A 27,246-nucleotide genomic window follows, 5' to 3' on the forward strand; every position below is an offset into this window, starting at 1 on the left:
ATTGAACAACTGTAATGGTGAAGGAGATGGAGCAAAAGGAGTGGCTAATAAGTCTGGCTGTACATCTGACTTACTGCAAATTAAGAAACGATGACTAAACTCAACAAAGAAGAAGAAACTGTATTATGAAGCCAAGATCAATTATGGAAAGAATGATGGAAAAAAACTTGGAGTACTTTAAATGAAATTATGGGCCGAAAGACAAATTCAACTCCATCTTTTATCGAATTAGATGGCTTTTTCATCTCAAAACCTTTTGATGTTGCCAATTATTTTGCTTATAGAGAAGGGGACTCAACATGTACTGCACTGACACAAATGACTGATAATTGGTTGAAAGAAATTGATAATAAGATTGTGTGAGCTGTACTGTTACATTTCAGTGCAGCCTTTGAAATGATTGACCATAATATGTTTAAAAAACAGGGCAGCTCTCTAGGCCCTCTTTTCTTTTCTATTTTTACCAATTACCTGCCACTGGCATTAAACAAAGCATGTGTGTCCATGTATGCTGATGATTCAACCATATACGCATCAGCAACCACAGCTAATGAAGTCACTGAAACCCTTAACAGTTGCAGTCTGTTTTGGAATGGGTGGCCAGTAATAAACTGGTCCTGAACATCTCTAAAACTAAGAGCATTGTATTTTGTACAAATAATTTCTTAAGTGCTAGACCTCAGCTGAATCTGTTAATGAATGGTGTGGCTGTTGAATTACTTGGTGTTACCTTAGATTGTAAACTGTCATGGTCAAAACATATAGATTCAATGGTTGTAAAGACGGGGAGTGGTCTGTCCGTAATAAAGAGATGCTTTGCTTTTTTGATGACCACATTTCAAAAACAAGTCCAGCAGGCTCTAGTTTAGTCTAATCTTAATTATTATCCAGTCGTGTGGTCAAGTGCTGCAAGGAAAGAGCTAGTGCTGGCCCAGAACAGAGTGGAACATCTTGCTCTTCACTGTAATCAGAGGGCTGATATAAATTCTATGCATGCCAGTCTCTTGGCTAAGAGTTGAGGAGAGACTTACTGCATCACTTCTTCTTTTTATTAGAAATGTGTTGAAAATCCCAAATTGTTTGCATCGTCAACTTACACACACAGCTCTGGCCCCACCAGGGGTCTTTTCGCAGTCCCCAAATCCAGAACAAATTCAAGAAAGCGTACAGTATTATATAGAGAGCTATTATTGCATGGAACTACTTTCCATCTCATATTGCTCAAATGAACAGTAAACCTGGTTTAAAAAAACATCTCACGACACAACGCCTCTCCCCTATTTGACCTAGATAGTTTGTATATGTATTGAAATGTAAGCTACGCGTGTCTTTAAAAAAAAAAACATGCATTGTTGTAGCTATGTTTTTGTCTATTAATGTTCTGTATTATTTCATGTTTTGTGTGGACCCCAGGAAGAGTAGCTGCTGCTTTTGCAACAGCTAATGGGGATCCTAATCAAATACCTCTCTCTCCAGACCAAGGCAGCCCTAGCTGAGGAGAAGAAGTTCCAGCAGCATATCCTGAGCCAGCAGAAGAAAGAGCTGACCAGTCTACTGGAGTCTCAGAAACGCCAGTACCGCCAGCGCAAGGACCAGCTCAAAGAGGTACAACCTTATTCCAACCACACGACAACCTTGTTCCAACCACACGACAACCTTGTTCCAACCACACGACAACCTTGTTCCAACCACACGACAACCTTGTTCCAACCACACGACAACCTTATTCCCTTCCCCCTGTGTTGTTTTGATTGGCTTGTGTCACCCCCTAACCCAGGGTTCCTCAACTGGCAGCTCGCAGGCCAAATGCCCCCCAATTTTTCTAAGCAAAATATATAACAAATAATAAACGTTTTCTTGTTGCACATAAGACTGTAAAAACACCAGGAAATCAGCTCCACAAATCAGCTAAACATTTTTAGAAATCTATTCCCAAGTATTCCCATGCATAATAGAGAACCAAGTCATCTTATACAAATGTAAACAAGGTTTAAAATTATTATGTTTTCATCAAACAATGTATCTGTACTTGCGGTTTATTTGCAGTTTTCAAATTATTTGTAATTTTTGAAATTTTTATCACAGTGCAGCTGGCTCGTCTGCTCTTTCTCTTCACTAACGATGCAGGTGTGTGTTCAGTCTTCTGTCTGTTCCCCTAGCCTATTCATTGATGATAGGCCCTGCTTTACTGAAGTTTTTTTTTACTGCTATAAATTGCGAGATGCAGCTTTTGATTGCCGATAGATAGACCTAGTGCACGGTTCTGACTCCGTCTGTCTGGTGGCCGACCTGCCTATACTGTGCACCTCCCCTCTCTCTCCATCCCTTGCTAGCTTACTATGGGAGATGCAGGCAGCTCGAGATAATTTGATTGACAGTTAGTTCCTCTTCAGAAGCGGCATTCCTTTACAGACAAGTAAAATGCCCGTTCAGTGGCACTAAGAAACCTTCTCTGGAGAAAGTTTTGTCGGCATTTAAAAAGCCTGAGTGTACCCTTAGACACAAAAACATGCCCTAGCCGAGGCGTTTTCAATGGTAAATGACTGCGGTACATTTAACTTAATTGCCCGGCCCTAGTGTTCATACATACGTAATAGGACCATTACTCTGCATTGTGAAATTACGTGGAATTTTATGAGCAATTTGTCACATCCCTGCCTTCAACCCTTCCCCCTAATAAGTGGCTGGTGTCACTCTCTAACCCTTCCCCCTGTTGTTTTATACTGGGAACTGAAAGAGAACCAGTCGACCCCTAAGCGGGAGAAGCAGGAATGGCTGGTATCACCCTCTAACCCTTCCCCCTGTGTTTCTACTAGGAACTGAATGAGAACCAGTCGACCCCTAAGCGGGAGAAGCAGGAATGGCTGGTGCGTCAGAAGGAGTGTCTGCAGCAGCTGCAGGCGGAGGAGGAGGCGGGGCTGCTGAGGAGACAGAGGCAGTACTACGAGCTGCAGTGTCGCCAGTACAAGAGGAAGATGCTGCTGGCCCGACACAACCTGGAACAAGACCTGCTCAGAGAGGTATTGCAGACCTATTGTAGTACCTAATAGTATAGGTATATTACTGGGGGAGATTGACCTGCTCAGAGAGGTCTCGTCCACCAGCCGGCTCTCTGTCAAACCATCTGGTTTCACAGCGCCTCAGAACTGAACTTAAATCGAGTTGAATGGAAGCTTATGACCGGAGCGGTGAAAACAGCCACCGGTTTTAATTGGCAGATCTGTCCATCACCATCTAGCATAACCCTTAGAACCCCCTCCCCCCCTCCCGCTCCCCTCCCACACACACACACACCATTATCGACTTCAAGCAGAAGTTATTTAACATAGAAATTGTTTTTACATGTAAACTTTATATGCCTCAAATCAGAATCAATTCCCCAAAATATGGCTAATGTGATAGAACAATTATTTTGATTGGCAATTTTGCAATTTTTCAAAGTCACATCTAATACAACTGTTGCCTCGATTTAGAGCCACACGTCATAGTCGTGTGATTCGCAGAACATTTGAATTGATTAGCAATAGGTTTGGGCGTTATCCATATTTTCATATCGTTATACCATCCGGTATTACCGGCTTAGTACACAAGGATGCGCCAAAAAACACAAAGCCCATTTGGTGTGTATTACTAGAATGCTAACAAAATCAGTACGAGTAATAACACATTTCCATGGAATCTGCTTGCTAAATGTACTAATAAGCGCAAATGAAAATAAATGAATTGCAAAGACAGGCAATCCAGGTCGTAAATAAACTCAGCAAAAAAAAGAAACGTCCCTTTTTCAGGACCCTGTCTTTGAAAGATAATTCGTAAAAATCTAAACTTCACAGATCTTCATTGTAAAGGGTTTAAATATTGTTTCCCATGCTTGTTCAATGAACCATAAACAATTAATGAACATGCACCTGTGGAATGGTCGTTAAGACACTAACAGCTTACAGACGGTAGGCAATTAAGCTCACAGTTATGAAAACTTAGGACACTAAAGAGGCTGTTCTACTGACTCTGGAAAAACACAAAAAGAAAGATGCCCCGGGTCCCTACTCATCTGCGTGAAAGTGCCTTAGCCATGCTGGCATGAGGACTGCAGATGTGGCCAGGGCAATAAATTGCAATGTCCGTACTGTGAGACGCCTAAGACTGCGCTACAGGACGGACAGCTGATCGTCCTCGCAGTGGCAGACCACGTGTAACAACATCTGCACAGGATCGGTACATCCAAACATCACACCTGCGGGACAGGTACAGGATGGCAACAACAACTGCCAGAGTTACACCAGGAACACACAATCCCTCCATCAGTGCTCAGACTGTCTGCAATAGGCTGAGAGAGGCTGGACTGAGGGCTTGTAGGCCTGTTGTAAGGCAGGTCCTCACCAGACATCACCGGCAACAGCGTCGCTTATGGGCACAAACCCACCGTCGCTGGACCAGACAGGACTGGCAAAAAGGGCTCTTCACTGACGAGTTGCGCTTTTGTCTCACCAGAGGTAATGGTCGGATTCGTGTTTATTGTCGAAGGAATGAGCGTTACACCGAGACCTGTACTCCGGAGCGGGATCGATTTGGAGGTGGAGGGTCCGTCATGGTCTGGGGCGGTGTGTCACAGCATCATCGGACTGAGCTTGTTGTCATTGCAGGCAATCTCAACGCTGTGCGTTACAGGGAAGACATCCTCCTCCCTCATGTGGTACCCTTCCTGCAGGCTCATCCTGACAATGCCACCAGCCATACTGCTCGTTCTGTGCAGGATTTCCTGCAAGACAGGAATGTAAGTGTTCTGCCAAGGCCAGCAAAGAGCCCGGATCTCAATCCCATTGAGCACCTCTGGGACCTGTTGGATCAGAGGGTGAGGGCTAGAGCCATTCCCCCCCCCCAGAAATGTCCGGGAACTTGCAGGTGCCTTAGTGGAAGAGCAGGTGCCTTAGTGGAAGAGTGGGTTAACATCTCACAGCAAGAACTGGCAAATCTGGTGCAGTCCATGAGTAGGAGATGCACTGCAGTACTTAATGCAGCTGGTGGCCACACCAGATACTGACCCCCCCTTTGTTCAGGGACACATTATTCAATTTCTGTTAGTCACATGTCTGTTGTTGAATTTTATGTTCAAACACATATTTAGTTTGCTGAAAATAAATGCAGTTGACATTGATAGGACGTTTCTTTTTTTGATGAGCTACCGAATGTCATTTTTGGTGGGTTTGGACATTTACAAGCGAATGTGAAAAATAGGTTGGCCATGCATCGTTTTTGCAAAAAATACCTCGTTTTCATTGTTAGCTCATTTACTTGTATGGCTACCACTGACTATTAAGCTATTTTCTGCTGAATGTGTTGCACTAATGTATTTTCTTTGATGGAAAACTGTAGTTGAGTCTTCCTGATCACACATCACTGGCTGAACTGTTCTGGGGAACTACGGTATGCTTCATAATGTGACAGGTGGAATGAGAAAAGCAATCACTTAAGAAAAATATAAAGGCAACAACAAATGACTTTACTGAGTTATAGTTCATTTAAGGAAATCAGTCAATAGATTTATTAGGCCAGACTCTATGGCGGGCATATGCCCAGCCAATCGTATTGTGTTTTTCCCAGAAAGGGCTTTATTACAGACAAATACCCCTCAGTTTCATCAGCTGTCCGGGTGGCTGGTCTCAGACGAGCCCGGATGTAGAGGTCCTGGGCTGGCATGGTTACATATGGTCTGCTAAATTCTCTAAAACTTTATGGTAGAGAAATGAACATTAAATGCTCTGGTGGACATTCCTGCCAATTGCATGCTCCCTCAACTTGAGACATCTGTCGTGTTGTGACAACTTTTAGTGGCCTTTTATTGTCCCCAGTACAAGGTGTATCTGTGTAATGATCATGGCAGAGGAGTAATACTCACTAGCAGGGATGTAAACACGTTTCTGCCCAAAATTGTAGAGAAATAAGCATGTTGTGTTTATGGGACCAACACGTTGCGTTCATGTTTTCTTTAGTATAGCTATAAACCATCCTGTGGCTATTTCCAAATAGCCCATATACCGCCCAAGGCTAATTAGCATGTAAATTCAGGGCCAGCAATTCAAGGAAATTGACCCTAACTTGTAGGGGTGGATAGGAATTGGGCGAGGGTTAACCTCATCTCTGGGCCCCGTGCCCAATCCTGACACAATAGTTTGTTTTCCTCAATCTACACACACTACCTTGTAGTGACAAAGTAAGAAATGTTTGCTAGAAACAAGTATTCTGACCCTTTACTCAGTACTTGAAACCACTTTTGGCAGTGATTACAAGCTTGGCACACCTGTATTGGGGAGTTTCTCCCATTCTCTGAAGATCCTCAAGCTCTGTCATGTTGGATGGGGAGCTTCGCAGCACAGCTTTACCATTATAGTAGTTTTATTTTAGAATAAGGCTAGAAAATAAAATGTGGAAGAAGTCTGAATACTTTCTGAAGGCAACATTTTCAATAACAGTATTTTCACCTGTTGGAAACTAGTGCAAAACAAAGTACCACACAGAACAGATCTACTGCTTTCAATGAGCATGACATTTAACATTGCATTTCTATGTGAAATTGATCAGGCACCCACGAAGTTACATAAACATTTATAAACTGAAGTAAACTATATACAGTTAACAATGGTGTGAGTGGTTGTGTGCATAGCTGTGGTGTTGAAAGGTGCAAAAGCACAAATCGGCCACAAGAAAAATCTAAGTGTGTCGCTACGGCTCATGGAACGCGTCACTGCACACGTAGAAAACACCTCTGGGAAGCTCTGCGCTCTCATCTGGAATCCCTACAATTGATGGCCTATTGGAAACCACTAGAGATGGACATGCCACACATGCTCACCAGCCAAGTTATTCCCAAAGATAACGTTGATAACCTCAATAGGTAACGAAGGACGCACCCCTACAACAACCTCACCTTTCACCAGTTAAGAATCCAACAAATTCTTGCACTGGAACTGACAGTTCAAACCTATACCCCCTAATTAAAAGACTATTCCCCCGAACAGTCTCAGCAGAGAAGGGTAACACAAACAACTCAGAGGCACCTGTCTCAAGATCTTCACTGGCACTAGGTCGTTACTTCCTGACATTGACACAAAACCCTACGTAATGAAAGGCAAATAATCTGGGTCAATATGGACTTTCACATGCCCCTGGGCATGAGAGAGGGACAAGAGTGAACTGATGTGGGACAGGCGCTGCTAACACCGTAGGGTAGGTTTAACAAGCACTGAATTTGCCCTGAGCACAATCACATTTATTTATAAAGCCCTTCTTACAATCAGCTGATGTCACAAAGTGCTGTACAGAAACCTAGCCTAAAACCCCAAACAGCAAGTAATGTAGGTGTAGAAGCACGGTGGCTAGGAAAAACTCCCTAGAAAGGCCGGAACCTAGGAAGAACCAGGCTATGCGGGGTGGCCAGTCCTCTGACTGTGCTGGGTGGAGATTATAACAGAACATGGCCAAGATGTTCTAATGTTCATAGATGACTAGCAAGGTCAAATAATAAGAATGTGGTTGTAGAGGGTGCAACAGGTCAGCACCTCAGGAGTAAATGTCAGTTGGCTTTTCATAGCCGCTCTCGCTGTCTCCAGAGAGTCGAAAACAGCAGGTCTGGGACAAGGTAGCACGTCCGGTGAAGAGGTCAGGGTTCCATAGCCGCAGGCAGAACAGTTGAAACTGGAGCAGCAGTATGTCCAGGTGGACAGCAAGGAGTCATCAGGCCAGGTAGTCCTGAGGCATGGTCCTAGGGCTCAGGTCCTCTGAGAGACAGAAAGAGAATTAGAGAACATACTTAAATTCACACAGGACACTGGAAAAGACAGGAGAAATACTCCAGACTGACCCTAGACCCCCGACAAACTATTGCAGCATAAATACTGGAGGCTGAACAGGACATTCGTTTTTCCAATGACCAGAACCCTGACAGTAGTGACACTCTTGACAGAAGTCAGCTTTACCACAGGAGCCAGGCTCAACCCTAGTTGAATGAAACTCTGCCCGTGAACCAGAGTTTCTCGGTGGGCGAGGCCCAAATCTCTCCGAACACCCCCACTCACTCCGAATACGGGGCTCTGCAAAGACACATGAGTCAAAATGTACTCGTCCACCAAAACTGCAGCTTCAGAGACAGTCTTCACTTTTCACGGTCAGCCACACCAAGAGCTGCATATGCTTCCTGCGCTTTACCGGTCAACACACACTGCAACATTGAAGTGGGGTCAGAATCAGGCCAACTCCTAGCATCAGCAACATGCTCAAACAATGTCTCAGGGTCCTTCTCATTCAATTTTGGCAACTAAGTTTCCAACAATATCAAATGAGTCCGGGGCACAACCGAGGGAGGAGCGACCCCTAGGTAAATCTGGGTTTCCTTCCCTAACCAACTCTAGCCGCTCTTGTTGCAGCTTGATTTTAGCACGCTCCAAATCCTGTTTAAATTCCAATTCCATTTCATGCTTAACACAAGCATTGTCACGATCATGCTCCAGTTGTAACAGAAGCAGTTCTTTCTGTTGTTCAAAAGACCTACTAGGGCTCAGACGGAGCGGCCATTGTAGCAAAACGGGGAAACGGCGAGTCCTCGGCAGAGGCTGCCCAGTGGTAACTTCTAGTATATATCAACCTAACAGAATTTTAGACGTTTATCACAAATTTCAACCTGGTAGTGATAAGCGATCTTCAACAGTTCTTCAGTACATAATTCTAACAGTTAATCTGATGCACAGCGAATGAACTCATCTACATAAGACGCCATAGTCACAATACAAAAAATAATCTAGCTCTTCCCCTCTGCTGAGCACACCAGACCACAAGAGAAACGCCAATCACACTGGGCACCACAGGAGAGAGATGAGACAGTTGAAGTCAGAAGTTTACATACACTTAGGTTGGAGTCAATAAAACTCGTTTTTCAAACACTCCATAAATTTATTGTTAACAAACTATAGTTTTGGCAAGTCAGTTAGGACATCTACTTCGTGCATGACAAGTAATTTTTCCAACAATTGTTTAGAGATTATTTCACTATCACAATTCCAGTGGGTCAGAAGTTTACATACCCTAAGTTGACTGCCTTTAAACAGCTTTGAAAATTCCAGAAAATGTCATGGCTTGATAAGCTTCTGATAGGTTGATTGACATTTGAGTCAATTGGGGTGTACCTGTGGATGTATTGCAAAGCCTACCTTCAAACTCAGTGCCTCTGCTTGACATCATGGGAAAATCAAAAGAAATCAGCCAAGACTTCAGAAAAAACATTGTAGACCTTCACAAGTCTGGTTCATCCTTGGGAGCAATTTCCAAACACCTGAAGGTACCACGTTCATCTGTACAAACAATAGTACGCAAGTATAAATAGGGGACCACGCAGCCGTCATACTGCTCAGGAACGAGACGCGTTCTGTCTCCTAGAGATGAACGTACTTTGGTGCGAAAAGTGCAAATCAATCCCAGAACAGCAAAGGATCTTGTGAAGATGCTGGAGGAAACAGGTACAAAAGTATCTATATCCACAGTAAAACGAGTCCTATATCGACGTAACCTGAAAGGCCGCTCGGCAAGGAAGAAGCCACTTCTCCAAAACCGCCATAAAAAAGCCAGACTATGGTTTGCAACTGCACATGGGGACAAAGATTGTACTTTTTGGAGAAATGTCCTCTGGTCTGATGAAACAAAAATAGAACTGTCTGGCCATAATGACCATTGTTATGTTTGGAGGAAAGGGGGGGAGGGGACTTGCAAGCCAAAGAACACCATCCCAACCGTGAAGCACGGGGGTGGAAGCATGTTGTGGGGGTGCTTTGCTGCAGGAGGGACTGGTGCACTTCACAAAATAGATGGCTTCTTGAGGGAGGAAAATTGTAGATATTACAGCAACATCAAGAAAATCAGTCAGGAAGTTAAACTTCTCACGAGTCACAAACCCGGATCCGGGATCCCCCCCCATCAAAAAAGCTGACTAGCATAGCCTAGCGCCACAAGGATATCATATAATATAATTTTCATGAAATCACAAGTCCAATACAGCAAATGAAAGATAAACATCTTGTGAATCCAGCCACCATTTCTGATTTTTTTAAATGTTTTACAGCGAAAACACTATGTATTTCTATTAGCTAACCACAATAGCAAAAGACTCAACCGCATATTTTCACAATTTTTCTACCGCATAGGTAGCTATCACAAAACCGACCAAATAGAGATATAATTAGTCACTAACCAAGAAACAACTTCATCAGATGACAGTCTTATAACATGTTATACAATAAATCTATGTTTTGTTCGAAAAATGTGCATATTTCAGGTATAAATCATAGTTTTACATTGCAGCTACAATCACAAATAGCACCGAAGCAGCAAGAATTACAGAGAGCAACGTGAAATACCTAAATACTCATCATAAAACATTTATGAAAAATACATGGTGTACAGCAAATGAAAGATAAACATCTTGTGAATCCAGCCAATATTTCCGATTTTTTAAGTGTTTTACAGTGAAAACACAATATAGCATTATATTAGCTTACCACAATACCAAAACACACAACCGCATTTATCAGCAGCAAAAGGTAGCGATCGCAAAAAAACAGCAAAAGATATAAAATTATTCACTAACCTTGACAAACTTCATCAGATGACAGTCCTATAACATCAGGTTATACAATACACTTATGTTTTGTTCGAAAATGTGCATATTTAGAGCTGAAATCCGTGGTTATACATTGTGAAAACGTAGCAACTTTTTCCCAGAATCTCCGGATATATTTCTGACACTCACCTAATCTGACCAAATAACTCATCATAAACTTTACTAAAAAAGACGTTGTACAGCAAATGAAAGATACACTAGTTCTTAATGCAACCGCTGTGTTAGATTTCTAAAAATAACTTTAGTACGACATACAGCTTACGTTATAGCGAGACAGCGCCCGCAATGAGGGAGGAAAATAGGAATAAACATTTTCCACAGAAATACGAAATATCATAAATGGTTCCTACTTTTGCTGAGCTTCCATCAGAATCTTGTACAAGGAGTCCTTTGTCCAGAATAAATCGTTGTTTGGTTTTAGAATGTCCTCTTCGCCTGTCGAATTAGCAACCTTAGCTAGCCAAGTGGCGCAAAGATGTTAATCTTCACCAAACGCAGAGAACGGAAAACGCCAAAACTCCCGATAAACGTTCAATAATCTGATAAAACTATATTGAAAAAACATACTTTACGATGATATTATCACATGTATCAAATAAAATCAAAGCCGGAGATATTAGCCGTCTATACCGAAAGCTTTTCAGAAGCCAATGCAGATGTCCTTCCCGCGCCTTGCTAGACAAAAGGAAATTGTCATTCCAAGAGCTCTTGTTCGACCTCAGATCAAGCTAGACACCCCATTCCACCTCCCACTGCCTGTTGACATCTAGTGGAAGGCGTATGAAGTGCATGTATATCCATAGATTTCAAGCAAATGAATAGGAAGGCCCTGGAACAGAGCCTCGATTTCAGATTTTTCACTTCCTGTCAGGAAGTTTGCTGCAAAATGAGTTCTGTTTTACTCACAGATATAATTCAAACGGTTTTAGAAACTTGAGTGTTTTCTATCCAATAGTAATAATAATATGCATATTGTACGAGCAAGAATAGAGTACGAGGCAGTTTAATTTGGGCACGATTTTCTACAAAGTGAAAATAGCGCCCCCCTATTGACAAAAGGTTAAAGCTTGGTCGAAAATGAGTCTTCCAAATGGACAATGACCCCAAGCATACTTCCAAAGTTGTGGCAAATTAGCTTAAGGCCAACATTGTCAAGGTATTGGAGTGGCCATCACAAAGCCCTGACCTCAACTCTATAGGGGGGGAGGCAAATGACACTACCCTACCCAGATCTCCCACTGAGGTACACAGCAGATTGTACTCACCTCAGACTGATGTCCCAACAGCGAGTAGAGCAAGGGTTTCCAGCCTGGGCAGGGGCCTGGAAACTAACCAATGATACTATCCACTGCAGTGGCAAGTTAAAACAAAAGCAACCAGCACCAAACATTACAACTCAAAAGCTGTAACAAAAGATGCAAAAAAGAGTTCCAAGTTCTCGCAAACACAATACACATACCAATAAGCCCCAACGACACTAGTATTAAGCCCACTGGCATACTCTACCAGGCAACGCACTTGTTTGATGACGTCACCGGACAACCAAAATCACTGATGCGTATCTAAGGCACTATACTAAACACTTAAGAGTATGCCATGAATACCAACCAAAGCGCATTCCAATAAGCATTAACCCATCATAATGCAACAAAATACTATCTACCAAGATGTCTAGGAACCAACCTTATAATCCCGGACGAGCCCCCACGTGTCACAAACCGGCCCGAAGCCTGTAACAAAAAAGGAGATCAAAATATATATTTATTAACTGAAGTAACCTACATACAATTAACAATGGTGTGAGTGGTTGCGTGCATAGATGTGATAATGAGGGGTGTTGAAAGGTATCAAAACAGCCACAAAAATACCACTACCAAAATCCAACAGTGTGTCTGCATGGAGAGTCTCCTCCATGTATGGGGGAAAGGTGAATTTATCCCGGTACACACCCGGGCCCAGGTGTGTCCCATTCCGCTGACGACCCTCCCAGCTCCGCCCACCGACGACATCCTATTAAGGAAAACAAGAGCAAAGAGCGAATCCGGCAGACAGACTGGGAGGGTCGTTACACCATCTACTAATAGGTGCCCTTTGCGAGGCATTAGAAAACCTCTCTGGTCTTTGTGGTTGAATCTGTGTTTGAAATTCACTGCTCGACTGACGGACCTTACAGATATCTGTATGTGGGGGGTACAGAGATGAGGTAGTCATTTCAAAAATCATGTTAAACACTTATTGCGCACAGAGTGAGTCCATGTGACTTGTTAAGCACATTTTTTACCCCTGAGCTTGTTTAGGCTTGCCGTAACAAAGGGGTTAAATACTTATTGACTGAAGACATTCCACCCCCCCAATTCACCCTCTGAATGGCACACATACACAATCCATGTCTCAACTATCTCAAGGCAATTATCTACATACATACATACATACATACATACATACATACATACATACATACATACATACATCACACACAGTACCAGTCAAAAGTTTGGACACACCTACTCATTCCAGGGTTTTTCTTTATTTTTACTATTTTCTACATTGTAGAATAATGGTGAAGACATCAAAACTATGAAATAACACATCTGAAATCATGTAGTAGCAAAGTGTTAAACAAAATATAGTTTCTATTTGAGATTCTTCAAATAGCCACCCTTTACCTCGATGACAGCTTTGCACACTCTTGGCATTCTCTCAACCAGCTTCATGAGCTAGTCACCTGGATTGCATTTCAGTTAAAAGGTGTCCCTTGTTAAAAGTTTATTTGTGGAATTTCTTTCCTTAATACATTTGAGCCAATCCATTGTGTTGTGACAAGGTAGCGGTGGTATACAGGAGATAGCCCTATGAAGGTAAAAGACCAAGTCCATATTATGGCAAGAACAGCTCAAATAAGCAACGAGAAACGACAGTCCATTATTGCTTTAAGATATGAAGGTCAGTCAATACATAACATTTCAAGAACCTTGAAAGTTTCTTCAAGTGCATTCGCAAAAACCAACAAGCGCTATGATGAAACTGCCTCTCTTGAAGACCGCCACAGGAAGGGAAGACCCAGAGTTACCTCTGCTGCAGAAGACAAGTTCATTAGAGTTAACTGCACCTCAGATTGCAGCCCAAATAAATGCTTCACAGAGTTCAAGTAACGGACACATCTCAACATCAACTGTTCAGAGGAGACTGCAGCGATACACTATCCCATCTGGTTTGAGCTTAGTGGGACTATCATTTGTTTCTCAACAGGACAATGACCCAACACACCTCCAGGCTGTGTAAGGGCTATTTGACCAAGAAGGTGAGTGATGGAATGCTGCATCAGATGACCTCAACCCAATTGAGATGGTTTGGGATGAGTTGGACCGCAGAGTGAAGGAAAAGCAGCCAACAATTGCTCAACATATGTGTGAACTCTTTCAAGACTGTTGGAAAAGCATTCCAGGTGAAGCTGGTTGAGTGAATGCCAAGAGTGTGCAAAGCTGTCATCAAGGCGAAGGGTGGCTACTTTTGAAGAATCTCAAATATAAAATATAAAACACTTTTTTGGGGGGGGCACTACATGATTCCACATGTGTTCATAGTTTTGATGTCTTCACTATTATGCTACAATGTAAAAAATAAATAAAAAACCATTGGACACACCAACTCATTCAAACTTTTGATATATATACACACACAAGCTACTTAATTGTATTGTGATCACTTGGTTGACACGTTTCCTACCCTCTCTCACTCCCCCTCCATCTTTTTTCCTATACCTGTTTCTTTCCCTTTCCCCAACTCTCTCTGTGGCTCTCTCCCTTCTCCCCTCCCTCCAGGACCTAAACAAGAAGCAGACCCAGAGGGACCTGGAGTGTGCCATGCTGCTGAGGCACCACGAGTCCACCCAGGAGCTGGAGTTCCGTCAGCTGGGCGCGGTGCAGCGTACGCGGGCCGACCTGATCCGCACGCAGCACCAGACAGAGCTCACCAACCAGATGGAGTACAACAAGAGGAGGGAGCAGGAACTCCGGCAGAAACACACAGTGGAGGTCCGCCAGCAGCCCAAGAGCCTCAAGGTAAGGCTCCCTCTCTCCTTCCTTGCCCCTCTCTCGCCTTCCTTTCCTCCTTCCCTCACTCTCCTTTCTTCCCTCTCCCAGTCCAAGGAGCTCCAGATCAAGCGTCAGTTCCAGGACACGTGTAAGATCCAGACGCGTCAGTACAAGGCCCTGAGGAACCATCTGTTGGAGAGCACTCCCAAGGCCGACCACAAGGCGGTGCTCAAGAGGCTGAAGGAGGAGCAGACCAGGAAACTGGCCATCCTGGCCGAGCAGTACGACCACTCCATCAACGACATGCTGTCCACACAGGCTGTGAGTAAGGCAAGGACCCTACCGTGCACCTCTCATACACCTGACAACTACAACGACGTAATACTTCAAAACAACTACACACACGCAGAGAGACATAACCCACACAAAGACACGCACATACTGCAGATCACACCCACTACACATCAACTATACACCTACATAGAAGCCAGAAGAGGACTGGCCACCCCTCATAGCCTGGTTCTTCTCTAGGTTTCTTCCTAGGTTTTGGCCTTTCTAGGGAGTTTTTCCTAGCCACCGTGCTTCTACACCTGCATTGCTTGCTGTTTGGGGTTTTAGGCTGGGTTTCTGTACAGCACTAAATACATTTGATTTGATTTGACATATTAAACCAGCTACAACAAAAATGTATACCAACAAATTTCAGTTCAACAAACACCTACTACGTCCATGCTAAGCTCTAGAACTACTAAAATTACAAATTAGGACTACAAATCCCACATTTTAAGTGGTAGACATCCCCAAACCGTCCATTAGACCAGGGTGTGCTCTACTGACGTCCAGCCCCCCCCATTCCCCCTCTAGCTGCGATTGGACGAGACCCAGGAAGCAGAATACCAGGTGCTGCGGATGCAGCTGCAGCAGGAGTTGGAGCTGCTGAACGCTTACCAGAGCAAGATCAAGATCCACACAGACTCCCAGCACGAGAGAGAAGCCAAGGACCTGGAGCAAAGGGTGTCCATCCGCAGGGCCCTGCTGGAACAGAGGGTGAGAGCGACGCGGAGAGATGGAGCGGAGGGGTGTCTGAAGGGAGTGTGTGTGTGCAAGAGAATATGTACAGTATAGATGACACCAAAAAGGATAGGCCACTTAAAATATAATTTTTCTCTCCCCTCCTCCCTCTCTCTTAGATTGAGGAAGAGATGCTGTCTCTGCAGAACGAGCGTTCAGAGCGTATCCGTACTCTACTGGAGCGCCAGGCACGGGAAATCGAGGCATTTGACTCGGAGAGCATGCGTCTTGGCTTCAGCAACATGGCTCTGACGGGCATCCCCGCCGAGGCCTTCAACCAGGGCTACCCTAATCCCAGCCCCTCCTCTGGCCCCGGGGGCTGGCCCTCCCGCCCTGTTCCTCGCTCCGGGAGCCACTGGAGCCACGGCGTGCAGAACTCTGTGGCGCCCCCTTCGTGGCGTAGCCAGAACAGCTGCAGCGGTGGAGGAGGGTTCAGCCGTGCCGAGTCGATCACTTTGTCTCACGGCCTGGGGAGGGATAGTGAGATGAACATGAGTGGTAGAGGCCACTCCTCCAACTCCTCATCTTCCTCCTCTTCCTCGTCCTCCCACCATCATCACCATCACCAGCAGCAGCAGCAGCAGCAACACTACCTCCCCCAGCACTACCACCACCACCACCAGAGCACGCCGCACCTGTACCGAGAGAGCCGCGAGCGCGAGGACCGCGAGAGGGAGAGGGAGAGAGAGTGGGGGGGTGGGGGAGGAGGCCACCAACACCACCACCACGGGGGAGGAGTTCATCACCACCACCTCTCCCAACACGCCTCAGCCCAGTCCCTCGCTCTCCTGCCACCTCCGCCTCCCCCACCACCTATCTCCCTCTACTCCTCCTCGCCTTCCTCCTCCTCGTCTTCCCAGGGAGGGGGATACGGGGGTCTGGTTGCCAGGGGCCCCAGCCTGATGGCCCTGAGGAACAGCCCACAGCCCCTGAGGAGGACGGCCTCAGGGGGGCCCGGCGGGGCAGGGGGGGGCGAGGGGGTTCTGAGCCGGAGCACCTCGGTCACCTCACACATCTCCAACGGCTCCCACCTCTCCTACTCTTAAAGGGGAAGGGCAACGATAGGCTCCACCCCTCAGTCTTAATGGGGCGGGGTGAGAGAACAAACCAAGCCTGCCCTTCCTCTGAGGTTGCCTCTGAAACGATACCCTAACCCTCTCGTATGGGGAATAGGGTGTCGTTTGAGATATGCCATGCAGTGAGTAAGGGGGGGGGGGGTTTGAATGTCCCTGATTTCACTTCTACAAGAGTGTTTGTTCATGGAGGGGTGGTGCTAAAACAGGTTTACCACCACAAAGGGCGGAGCCAAAGCAGGTCCACCATTCCTATTGTTCAAGGTGATTTTTATTGTTGGATGAGGTCATCTCTCTCACAAATTCAGGAGAAGGGTTTAGATGAGGGAGGGGGCGGGGCTATTAACAGTAAGGTCAGACAGGGCTGGCCACCAGTAGGGGTCAGTTGAGCAGACTAGCTGCTTAGATTAGACAGACACCTTAGAGTACAACAATGTCTACACAGACGGGAGGGATACAAGTGGGAGGAAAGCGGTGTTTTTAAAGGGGAGTTTTAACAGCAATGGGTTTCTCTGCTGACATCAAACTGAGAGAAATTAATGGATGTGGAGATAAAATGGTTCGAAAGAGGGTGCTTTAAACTACAATGTAAACTATGTAAATAACGCAGAAACTAACACGCGAAGCATACTAGGTAATGATGGGTCGTATACTGTCCATTTGTGGTGGAGCAAGGAGCTGAACCACGAGAGGCAACTACAGAAACAGTTTTTTTTTTTTTTGGTAATAGGATTTTCAAATATATGACAGATGTAACACTGCCATCCGGTGGCTCGGCTGACCCAACACAACTCTGCCACTGCCGAGCAATAATTTCCCTGTGAACATGATGAAAGCGGGTGTGTGTACAGAGCTCAATGCTCGCTTAGTTTTTTCACGCTTGACCCATTCCTGGACACACAGCCTGGTAGGTGTGTGTAGAAGTACATGTGCATAAAGCAGTTATTACAATTCAATGCATGAAAGTGCTGTACAGAAAGCATTGTATTCATATATGTTTATAGAAATGCATATAAGTATATAATACCTGTCAGAAGTTTTGACAGTAAAATTGAAGATTGTTCACTGTCCAACACCTTTGTCCTACATTGTACTTAGTGTACATAAAAGCACTCAAACGCTGGTAGAGTAATAATAATGATCATTTTGCCATGTGAATAGAAATTGGAAAATAGTTTTGAGGGAAAATAGATATGGTTGCTATTATTATTATTACTACTAGAGCAGTTGTAATGTTTGTTGTACACACTAATTTTGTTTAAAAAAAGTTTTTTTTTTAAGTTTTAATTGCCAATTTTGACCACTAGGTGGGGAGTAAGAGCAATGTTACTGTTATGGAGCGCTATGGAAAGAATGCTATTGTTTTTATTATTTTTTAAAGAGGAGAAAAACTACTACCTTTTCCCCAAGCATTCCCTCTATGGTCTCAGGGTCGGAGTCTACTGGGCAGTGCATTACCACGAAAGGTCGTGGTGTTATAGAGCCAGTATTAAATGTGGACGGGCCGTTCATGTTTTTAGCTGTATGTGTGAATATATTGAATTCTAGACTAAAGTCAGCCTCTACTCCAGCACGTTTTGTGCCATATTGTACCTCTCTTCTTGTGGTTCATGTTGACACGGACTAGCCAAGCTTGTTGATTGTACACTACAGTACTCATCCTATACACTACTACACCCCACCAAAAATAATCAGAATTTGTTGGTTAAATTTTTTTGGTCTTTAAAAATATATACGTATATAACAGCCAAGAACAAGCAAGTGCATACATTTTAAATAGCTTGGTGTGAATATTTCATTGTGTCCTTCCGCCTTCCTTTCTGGAAGATATTTCTGGATAGAACAGGATTGGATTGAAGCGAAGTGTCGCCACTTTTATGCTTTCACCTTACCACTCATCAGTAGTCAAGTACGAGAAAGGAATGAGCTATTTTAAAGTATTCTAACCGAGCCCAGGATCTCATGTGTAGAGAATCATCTACCATTGGCTCCTAAACTCACACTGCCAAATCTGAACAGAACCAACATTACGACAAAATGGTGGGGTGGGAAACATTGGGTCTCCAGTGGTGCATTTCAATACTCTAACCTCTAAGTTACCTCAAGACACGTCTGGGGTGGTTTACTTCAGCTTACACGTTCACGACGGAACATGCTGGATTCATTTTCAGAGGCTGTGATTTTTAGACTAGGGCATGGAGACAGAGCTGACGGGACAGAGAATGTGTGATGTCGCTGCCCACATGTAGTGCTGATGTATGCTTAGAGGGGTGGGTCTCAATAGTCAAAAGTAGTTCCTTTTCCTTGTTTCATCCCCTTTACCGGCATATAGAAAACAGCACAGGTGAAAGGACTTTGGTGGATGTGTGTTGGAAATTGACTTGAACTTGTCCTTTCACATCATTCAAACGAAGGAGAGATGAGGGGACTCCTAAGACTATTGAGATACACCTCAGTTGGTGGGGCAGGGCAACGGTGATGATGGATGAGCGAGAATCTGATAGAAAGAGGAGGAATGGATTTGTGTGCTGGGATATAGAACTGTTGTACAGAGAGAGAGGCCAAGTTACGTTCAGGTTCAGTACAAAGTGGAACGGAGGTCTGCTACAGAATTTGTTGTACAGAAACACAAAAATAATTTTGAAAAATAAAAAAAGGAAAAAAGGACTTTTGATGCTGTCTTCATTTGTACGGACTTGGTTGGAATGTGTATCAGTTCAAAGGAACGCCCACAGACTATATTAGTTGGTGTAACTAACCATGAAAGATGTAAGGTAAAGATTACATGTTGTGTATCCTTTAAAAGGACATTGACTTGGGGAAAACCACTCCAGGGCCCATAGGGGTGCTGATCTAGAATCATGTCCTCCTTGTCCATGTAATTGTATTCATCATGATCTAAATGGCGTAACTGATCCTAGATCAGCACTCCTATGAGATATTTGAGAGTTGATAGTGGAGTTTGCAGGGATTGATGTTTGTACTCATTTATGTGCCTCTGCGTGCTAGGCTAATTACACTGAACAAAAATATAAATGCAAATGTAAAGTGTTGGTCCCATGTTTCATGAGCTGAAATAAAAGATCCCAGAAATGTTCCAGATGCACAAAAAATCTTATTTCTCTCATTTTATGCACAAATTTGTTTATATCCTTATTAGTGAGCATTTCTCCTTTGCCAAGATAATCCATCCACCCAGTGACGCTTCTAGCTGGTATGGCTCCCTGGGCAAACCCCCCCCTTCAGCCCTGCCCACCCGCCACAACAAAATAAAAAGCATTCTGCACTAACTGTCATTTTTATTCAAACGTTTGGAACACAAATAAATAATCATAGCATTTAAAACTATATAAATATAAAAATATATACAAAAAGAAGACTCATAAATATCAAAAAGAAGCAACAAAGACAAATAGCATCACTCGAGCATCAATACATTATCCACCCCCCAACACTGTCAATCAAGAGTCAAAACCAAACCAATTCACCTTAGTGGTGTGCAGACTGATTTTATATTATTCTTAATGATTTCGCACAAACCAGAAAAAAATTAAACAATATGTCTGAAACTAGATATTCACAGTATTATGAATGAATTGTGGTTTATTTAGTAGCATTTCGTAGTGTGACTGATTTGACTAATTGCATTAGTACTGTACAAAGTTAGAGGTGCGCTATTTGATAGATTCCCGCGCTCCCCCTACCCCTGGCTTTCAGTGGTGGGACGTGAAGTCATCCTACCCACGCCCCCTCCCTATCTCGTACTTCTGAGTGGGAGACCTGCCTGCCTAGCTCACAAACTAGAATCAGGGCGCCCTCTCCGACAAGGTTAATTGACCCACAGTCCCACACGATGACATATCATTGACGTGACGTGCAAATGAGCGATAGAAAACTGAGCGCGCAAATGTCATCATTCCAATTCTTTGGGTGCGGGCACTCCGTGCCACTGCCGGCAAGATGCCACATGGTAGTCATTTCCAGGTCCAGTGCTTCATCCTAGCCTTCTAGCATACCTGGCATGGCTAATGCCTGGGCCTGCCGGAAAGTGTACCGGCAGGAGTAGACGTGACAGAACCCCCCCCCCCCCCCCCCACGGATGATCCAGAATGTCCCCCTTGCCCGTCCTGGCCAGAATGTCCCCCTTGCCCGTCCTGGGCAGCTGCCCATGTCGCCTATACCTAAATCCGCCACTGCATCCACCTGACAAGTGTGGTATATGAAGAGTCTGATTAAACAGATTACACAAGTTCACCTTGTGCGGTGGACAATAAAAGGTCACTTTAAAACGTGCAGTTTTGCCACAACACAATGCCACAGATATCTCAAGTTTTGAGGGAGCATGCAATTGGCATGCTGACTGCAGGAATGTCCGCCAGAGCTGTTCATGTTAATTTCTCTACCATAAGCTGCCTCGAACGTCTTAAGGAATTTGGCAGGACGTCCAACAGGCCTCACAACCACGCCAGCCCAGGACCTCCACATCTGGCTACTTCACCTGCGGGATCATCTGAGGGTGGGCTATAATAAAGCACTTTTGTTGGGAAAAACAAATTCTGATTGGCTGGGCTTATGCCCATCCATGGCTGCACCCCTGCCCAGTCGTGAAATCCATAGATTAAGGCCTAATTTATTTAATTCAATTCACTGATTTCCTTATATGAACTGTAACTCAGTAAAATCTTTGAAATGTATGCATTTATATTTTTGTTCAGTGTATTTGTTAGCATTTCCTGCTAAATGTTTGTAGCTCACCGATAATGCTATGGCTACACAGGGGCTGTTCAGTCTGATGCCATTGTCTCACATTACAGTCCTTATTGTGCAGATAGTTACTCTTTTACTGGTATAATTAATTGTATGGTACGGTGACAGTTTCTTTCTCACATGGTAGTCATTTCCAGGTCCAGTGCTTTATCCTAGCCTTCTAGCATACCTGGCATGGCTAACGCTAGCTTCAGGTTCTACCTGGGCCTGCCGGATAGTGCACCGGCAGGAGTAGACACCCCCCCCCCGGATGATCCAGAATGTCCTCCACCGGAACCCAACACCGCTCCTCTGGGCCATACCCCTCCCAGTCCACCAGATACTGTAGCCGACCCCACCACATCGGGAGTCCAGCATAGGCCGGGTCGGGAGTCCGGCATAGGCCGAGCAATTTGAGCAATGGAGCGGAGGTGAAACGTCCCTTGAGTTGAAGGAAGGCCCCGTCGGCTGCTGGGCTCCACACCAACCTGCGGGGACCACCCTTGAGGAGAGATGTGAGAGGGGTGGCGACTGAGCTGAAGTTCCTGATGAAATGGCGGTAGAAGTTGGCAAATCGCAAAAACCTTTGGAACCCCTTTATGGTGGTTGGGACTGGCCATGACCTGACCGCATCTACCTTCTTGTCTTCCATCCTCACTCGCTGCGGGCTGATTTGGTAGCCTAAGGTGACAGCCTTCTGATGAAATTGGCACTTCTCAGGCTTGACGAACAGTTGCTTAGCCAGGAGGCGTTCCAGGACTGCTCGAACGTAAGTGATGTGATCCTCCAGGGTAGCCTAGCAGACCAGGATGTCACCACCTGGCGTCCGAGCATGTCCCTGAACACCTCGTTAACGAATGCCTGGAACACTGACTGAGCATTGACTAAACCAAAAGGCATCACCAAGTACTCGTAGTGACCAGACATCGTGCTGAACACAGTCTTCCATTCATCCCCCTCCCGGATGCGGATGATATTGTATGCACTCCGCAGGTCCAGTTTGGTAAAGAACCGGAGCTGTTCTTTGGCTGCCAGCACGAACGGGAGAGGGTAACGGTACATTGTGGTGATTTCATTGAGTCCTCTGTAATCTGTACATGGATGTAACCCTCCATCCTTCTTGGTCACGAAGAAGAAACCAGCCGAAGCAGGAGAAGTGGACGTGCGGGTGGAACCTTGTTGGAGAGCCTTTTGGATGTAATCCTCCATGGCCTGGGTCTTAGCCACCGACAGAGAGTAGATGCATCTGCGCGGAGGAGCAGACTTGGAGAATACCTCCCGCAGGCCCTGGTATACCTTCGGGATGTTGAGCTGAAGGGCAACCATAGGACTCTCAACTGACGTGGAACCACAGGGAACGGGGAAGCAGGTCCTCCGGCATTCAGGTGACCAGTCTGTGATTCTCATCCTTGACCATGAGATGGTGGGGTTATGGCGTTGAAGCCAAGGGAGGCCGAGGAACTGGTGCACAGGTGATGAAGGGGATGTTCTCCTGATGAATGGACTCCATGGTGAGGGTGAGTGGTTGGCTGATGTGTGATGGTTCCGGATCCTAATGGCCGACGATCGAGGGCTTGAACCGGGAAAGGAGAGGAGAGCGGATATGAGATGATGTTAAGAAAGGAGGCAAGTGTCTGGTCAAAAAAGTTCCCTGCGGCACCAGAATCCACTAACTCTGTAGACACAGTACATGAGGGACAGTCAACTAGTGTGATAGACACCAAAAAGAGCTTAGCAAAAAGTGAGGAAGATGGAATACTCACTCCTGCCCCAGGAGGAGGAAGATCACGTGACCGTCCCTCTGCTCTTGTGGATCCCGGATTGGGAAGTGCCGGACACCGCTGAAGCTGGTGCCCTCCTTGACCACAATACAGACAGAACCCCAACTGTCTCTGTCTGTGTCGCGGGGAGGCGTGTGACCTCTGGCTCTGATCCAGAGTGTTCACTGAGGGAGGGAGAGAAGCGATGATAGTACCGACGCTCCTGAAATAGGTTATCCAGACGGATGGCCGTCGCAATGAGTGCGTCCAAGGAGAGGTTGTCGCCTCGACAGGCCAGTTCCGTCTGGACCTCCTCACGCAGACCTCTTCTGAATAGCGTTCGAAGCGCTGGCTCATTCCATCCACTGGATGCTGCTACTGTCCGGAAGGTGAGTGCGTACTCGGCAACCGTCTGGTCTCCCTGCCGTAATTGAAGTAAGCACTCACACCCCACTCTGCCCTCTGGGGGATGATCGAAGATGCACTTGAACAGAGCCATGAAACCCTCATATGAATCTAGCTCCTCTCTCCTCTCTTCCAGATAGCCCAGGCCCATTCCAACGCCTGCCCAGTCAGCAGAGAAATAACCGTGGGAACCTTGGACCTCTCGTGGTGGGGGCTCCCATTTAGTGTGTAAAGTAGAGGGAGCACTGAAATAGGAAGCCACGGAATTTCAATGGGGTACTATCATATATATCCGGGAGGGACAAATGGACATGGCTGACCTGAACGGGTTGCTGAATGGGCTGTTGTGCTGTTGGGTCGACTGGTTGTAGAGTATTATCCGCTAGTTGACGACAACGCCTCCCGGGCATGTTCGAGACGTTGCACACTGTGAAGAGCCTCCTCCATAGCCGTCCTCAGTTGTGCCAGCTGGTTATGGTGTTGACGTAGAAGATATCCCTGCTCGCCGACCGTCTGGGAGATATTCTGTTCCCTGCTGCTTCCATTGTTGGAGTCAGTATTATGTAACGTATACGCTGGGAGTCGGAAAGCAAGTGCAGGTGGTGAGTTTAATAATAAACGGAACATCGAACAATATAACAAACACAAGTAGCGTATAGACATAAAACACAAACAATACTAACTGGGGAAAGAACCTAAGGGAGTGCCAGATATAGGGGAGGTAATAAGTGAAGCAATGGCGTCCAGGTGTGTCTGATGATGATGTGCAGGGCCACGTAATGATTGATCCCAGAACCAGTGGTTAGTAGAGCAGCGACATCGAACACTGGAGGGGAGGAGCGGGAGTAGACGTGACACATGGCTCACATCAACAGCATCATCCCGGATACCCTAGACCAACTCCAATTCGCATACCACCCCAACAGATCCACAGACGACGCCATTTCAATCGCACTCCACACTGCCCTTTCCCGCCTGAACAAAAGGAACACCTATGTGAGAATGCTGTTCATTGATTACAGCTCAGTGTTCAACACCATAGTGCCCACAAAGCTCATGACTAAGCTAAGGACCCTTCTACTAAACACCTCCCTCTGCAATTGGATCCTGGACTTCCTGACGGGCCAACCCGAGGTAGTAAGGCTAGGCAACAACGCGTCTGCGATGCTGATCCTCAACACTGGGGCCCCTCAGGGGTGCGTGCTTAGTCCCCTCCTGTACTCCCTGTTCACCCACGACTGCGTGGCCAAACACGACTCTAACACCATCATTAGGTTTGCTGACAACACAACAGTGGTAGGTCTGATTACCGCCTATAGGGACTAGGTCAGAGACCTGGCAGTGTTGTGCCAGGGCAACAACCTCTCCCTCAATGTGATCAAGACAAAGGAGCTGATCGTGGACCACAGGAAAAGGCGGGCCAGACAGGCCCCCATTAACATCGACGGGGCTGTAGTGGAGCGGGTCGAGAGTTTCACGTTCCTTGGTGTCCACATCACCAACGAACCATCACGGTCCAAACACACCAAGACAGTCGTGGAGAGGGAACGACAACACCTTTAACCCCTCAGGAGACTGAAAAGATTTGGCATGGGTACCCAAATCCTCAAAAAGTTATACAGATGCACCATCGAGAGCATCCTGACCGGTTGCATTACCACCTGTTATGGCAACTGCTCGGCATCTGACCGTAAGGCGCTACCGAGGGTAGTGCATACGGCCCAGTATACCACTGGGGCCAAGCTTCCTGCCATCCACAACCTATATCCTAAGCGGTGTCAGAGGAAAGCCCAAAAAATTGTCAAAGACTCCAGTCACTCAAGTCATAGACTGTTCTCTCTGCTACCGCATGGCAAGCGGTACTGGAGCGCCAAGTCTAGGACCAAAAACCTAGACTATTTTACACTGACAGTCCCCCGCCCAAGTTGTTTTTACACTGCTCATACTCGCTGTTTATCTATGCATAGTCACTTTACCTCGACTAACCTGTACCCCGACACGGTCCCGACATTTGTTATTTTATTGTTACTTAAAAAAAAAAAAAACGTTTAAATAAGAATTTGTTCTTAACTGACTTTACCCTTTAATTCAAGGGTGCAGGCACCTAGCACTATTGTTTGATTAGAGGTGTTTCTGTAGCACATGAGATGGAGTTTGCAAAAGAATTGGCCACTGGATTGGCGCAAATAATCATAATATCACTACTTTGTAGCTAGTTAACATTTAATAGAAAAGTGTTTTTTTCTTTCCATCTACCATAAGACTGTTAGGCCTATCATTATCATCGCAATATTTTTCCTGTTCCTTAACTGTTTGAAAGCTGGACGTTTTACTTCATATGATAAGGTATGTCTTACCTTGCTTCAAAGTAGCCTATAGCCAAAATTTTACAAAGACTTATTCATGCGTTCTCCTGTTCTATTTGTTTTCTTTAAACTTTCTTTCATTATCTAGCAGCCAAAGGCATTATCCTAATCATATTAGCAACCCATGATAGTTGTTGCATCTTTAAATCCTTCCTCTGTCTAACGGATATTTCCATCTCTGTCCATGAAACCGCTTACATTTTAGAACAATGTTTTCCTGCAAATTGCATTTTGGAACATTCACGGGTAGGTCTACTGCCGTGTGTACATTACTGCGCCTAAAATGTGAAGAAATTCTAGTTGATCCATTTTTAAGCTAAACATTCCGATCAGTTCCATCAACCCTATTAATTGATACGCCATATACACCCACTACACTACTTTGATACGTATCAGTGGGGATTAAGAAGTAAGTATATGCAATGCCCACTGAAAAATAGTGGGTATACAGCGTATACCCTCCACTACACTGGGAGTGTGTTTCGGTGGCAATAAAACCTATTTTTCCCTGACATCCTTTGGCTCTGTTCTTGCCGGACATCTTTGTGGTCCTTCACAAGTCCCTGAGTCAGTACATAGTGTTTAGTAGAGGTCATCCAGATCCGTTCAGTTTTTACAACTAGTACAATAATGATTTCATGATTTCACAATTGTACAGGCCACTGACAGATCAAATCATATTCTGGGCCAAGGTTGTACGGTCACACTTTGTAGAGATTTACAAGAATCTTTTAAGGCCCTGAAATAGCCAATAGTGATAATTGGCTTACTGATTTTGACTGAGAACATGGCCATTGCCAGCTGTTATTTGCAGTGCAAAGTGAGTTTGCAGTCATTTACCGTATGTACATGGATCATTCATACAGTAACAGCAAGTAGGACACTCATGCATGCATACGACGTGCATGTGCCCTCATAAGCCAAAAATAGCTTGATTTCTTGTCCCCTGTCCTTGATGATTGAGGTTAAACGGTATCTCAAATGGTACTCTATTCCTTATTTAGTACACTACTTTTGACCAAGCCCTATAGGGCTCTCATCAAATTTGGTGCACTATATAGGGGAATAGGGTGTCATTTGGGACGACGTTTTACAATTAAAGGGGAGGTGCCTAGTTGTGCGTCTCAC

The 27,246-nt window shown here is 45.2% G+C and overlaps 1 protein-coding gene across 2 annotated transcripts in view; it reads left to right on the forward strand.

Annotated features, from left to right (window-relative positions):
* LOC139542882 (serine/threonine-protein kinase TAO2-like) overlaps positions 1–19,508 on the forward strand; it is a 32,852-nt gene extending 13,344 nt beyond the window's left edge. Inside the window, exons 15-20 of one of the 2 annotated variants that reach the window (XM_071348867.1) lie at positions 1,477–1,605; positions 2,817–3,020; positions 14,485–14,724; positions 14,806–15,027; positions 15,562–15,744; positions 15,888–19,508. In XM_071348867.1, the coding sequence (XP_071204968.1) occupies positions 1,477–1,605; positions 2,817–3,020; positions 14,485–14,724; positions 14,806–15,027; positions 15,562–15,744; positions 15,888–16,814 (1,905 nt within the window). In that variant the 3' untranslated portion in view covers positions 16,815–19,508. The remainder of the gene's footprint in view (positions 1–1,476; positions 1,606–2,816; positions 3,021–14,484; positions 14,725–14,805; positions 15,028–15,561; positions 15,745–15,887) is intronic. The other variant, XM_071348956.1, reaches the window with a different exon arrangement.
* The last annotated feature ends 7,738 nt before the right edge of the window (positions 19,509–27,246 follow it).

Source organism: Salvelinus alpinus, chromosome 1 (genome assembly GCF_045679555.1).
Source record: "Salvelinus alpinus chromosome 1, SLU_Salpinus.1, whole genome shotgun sequence".
In the NCBI taxonomy this organism is placed as follows: domain Eukaryota; kingdom Metazoa; phylum Chordata; class Actinopteri; order Salmoniformes; family Salmonidae; genus Salvelinus; species Salvelinus alpinus.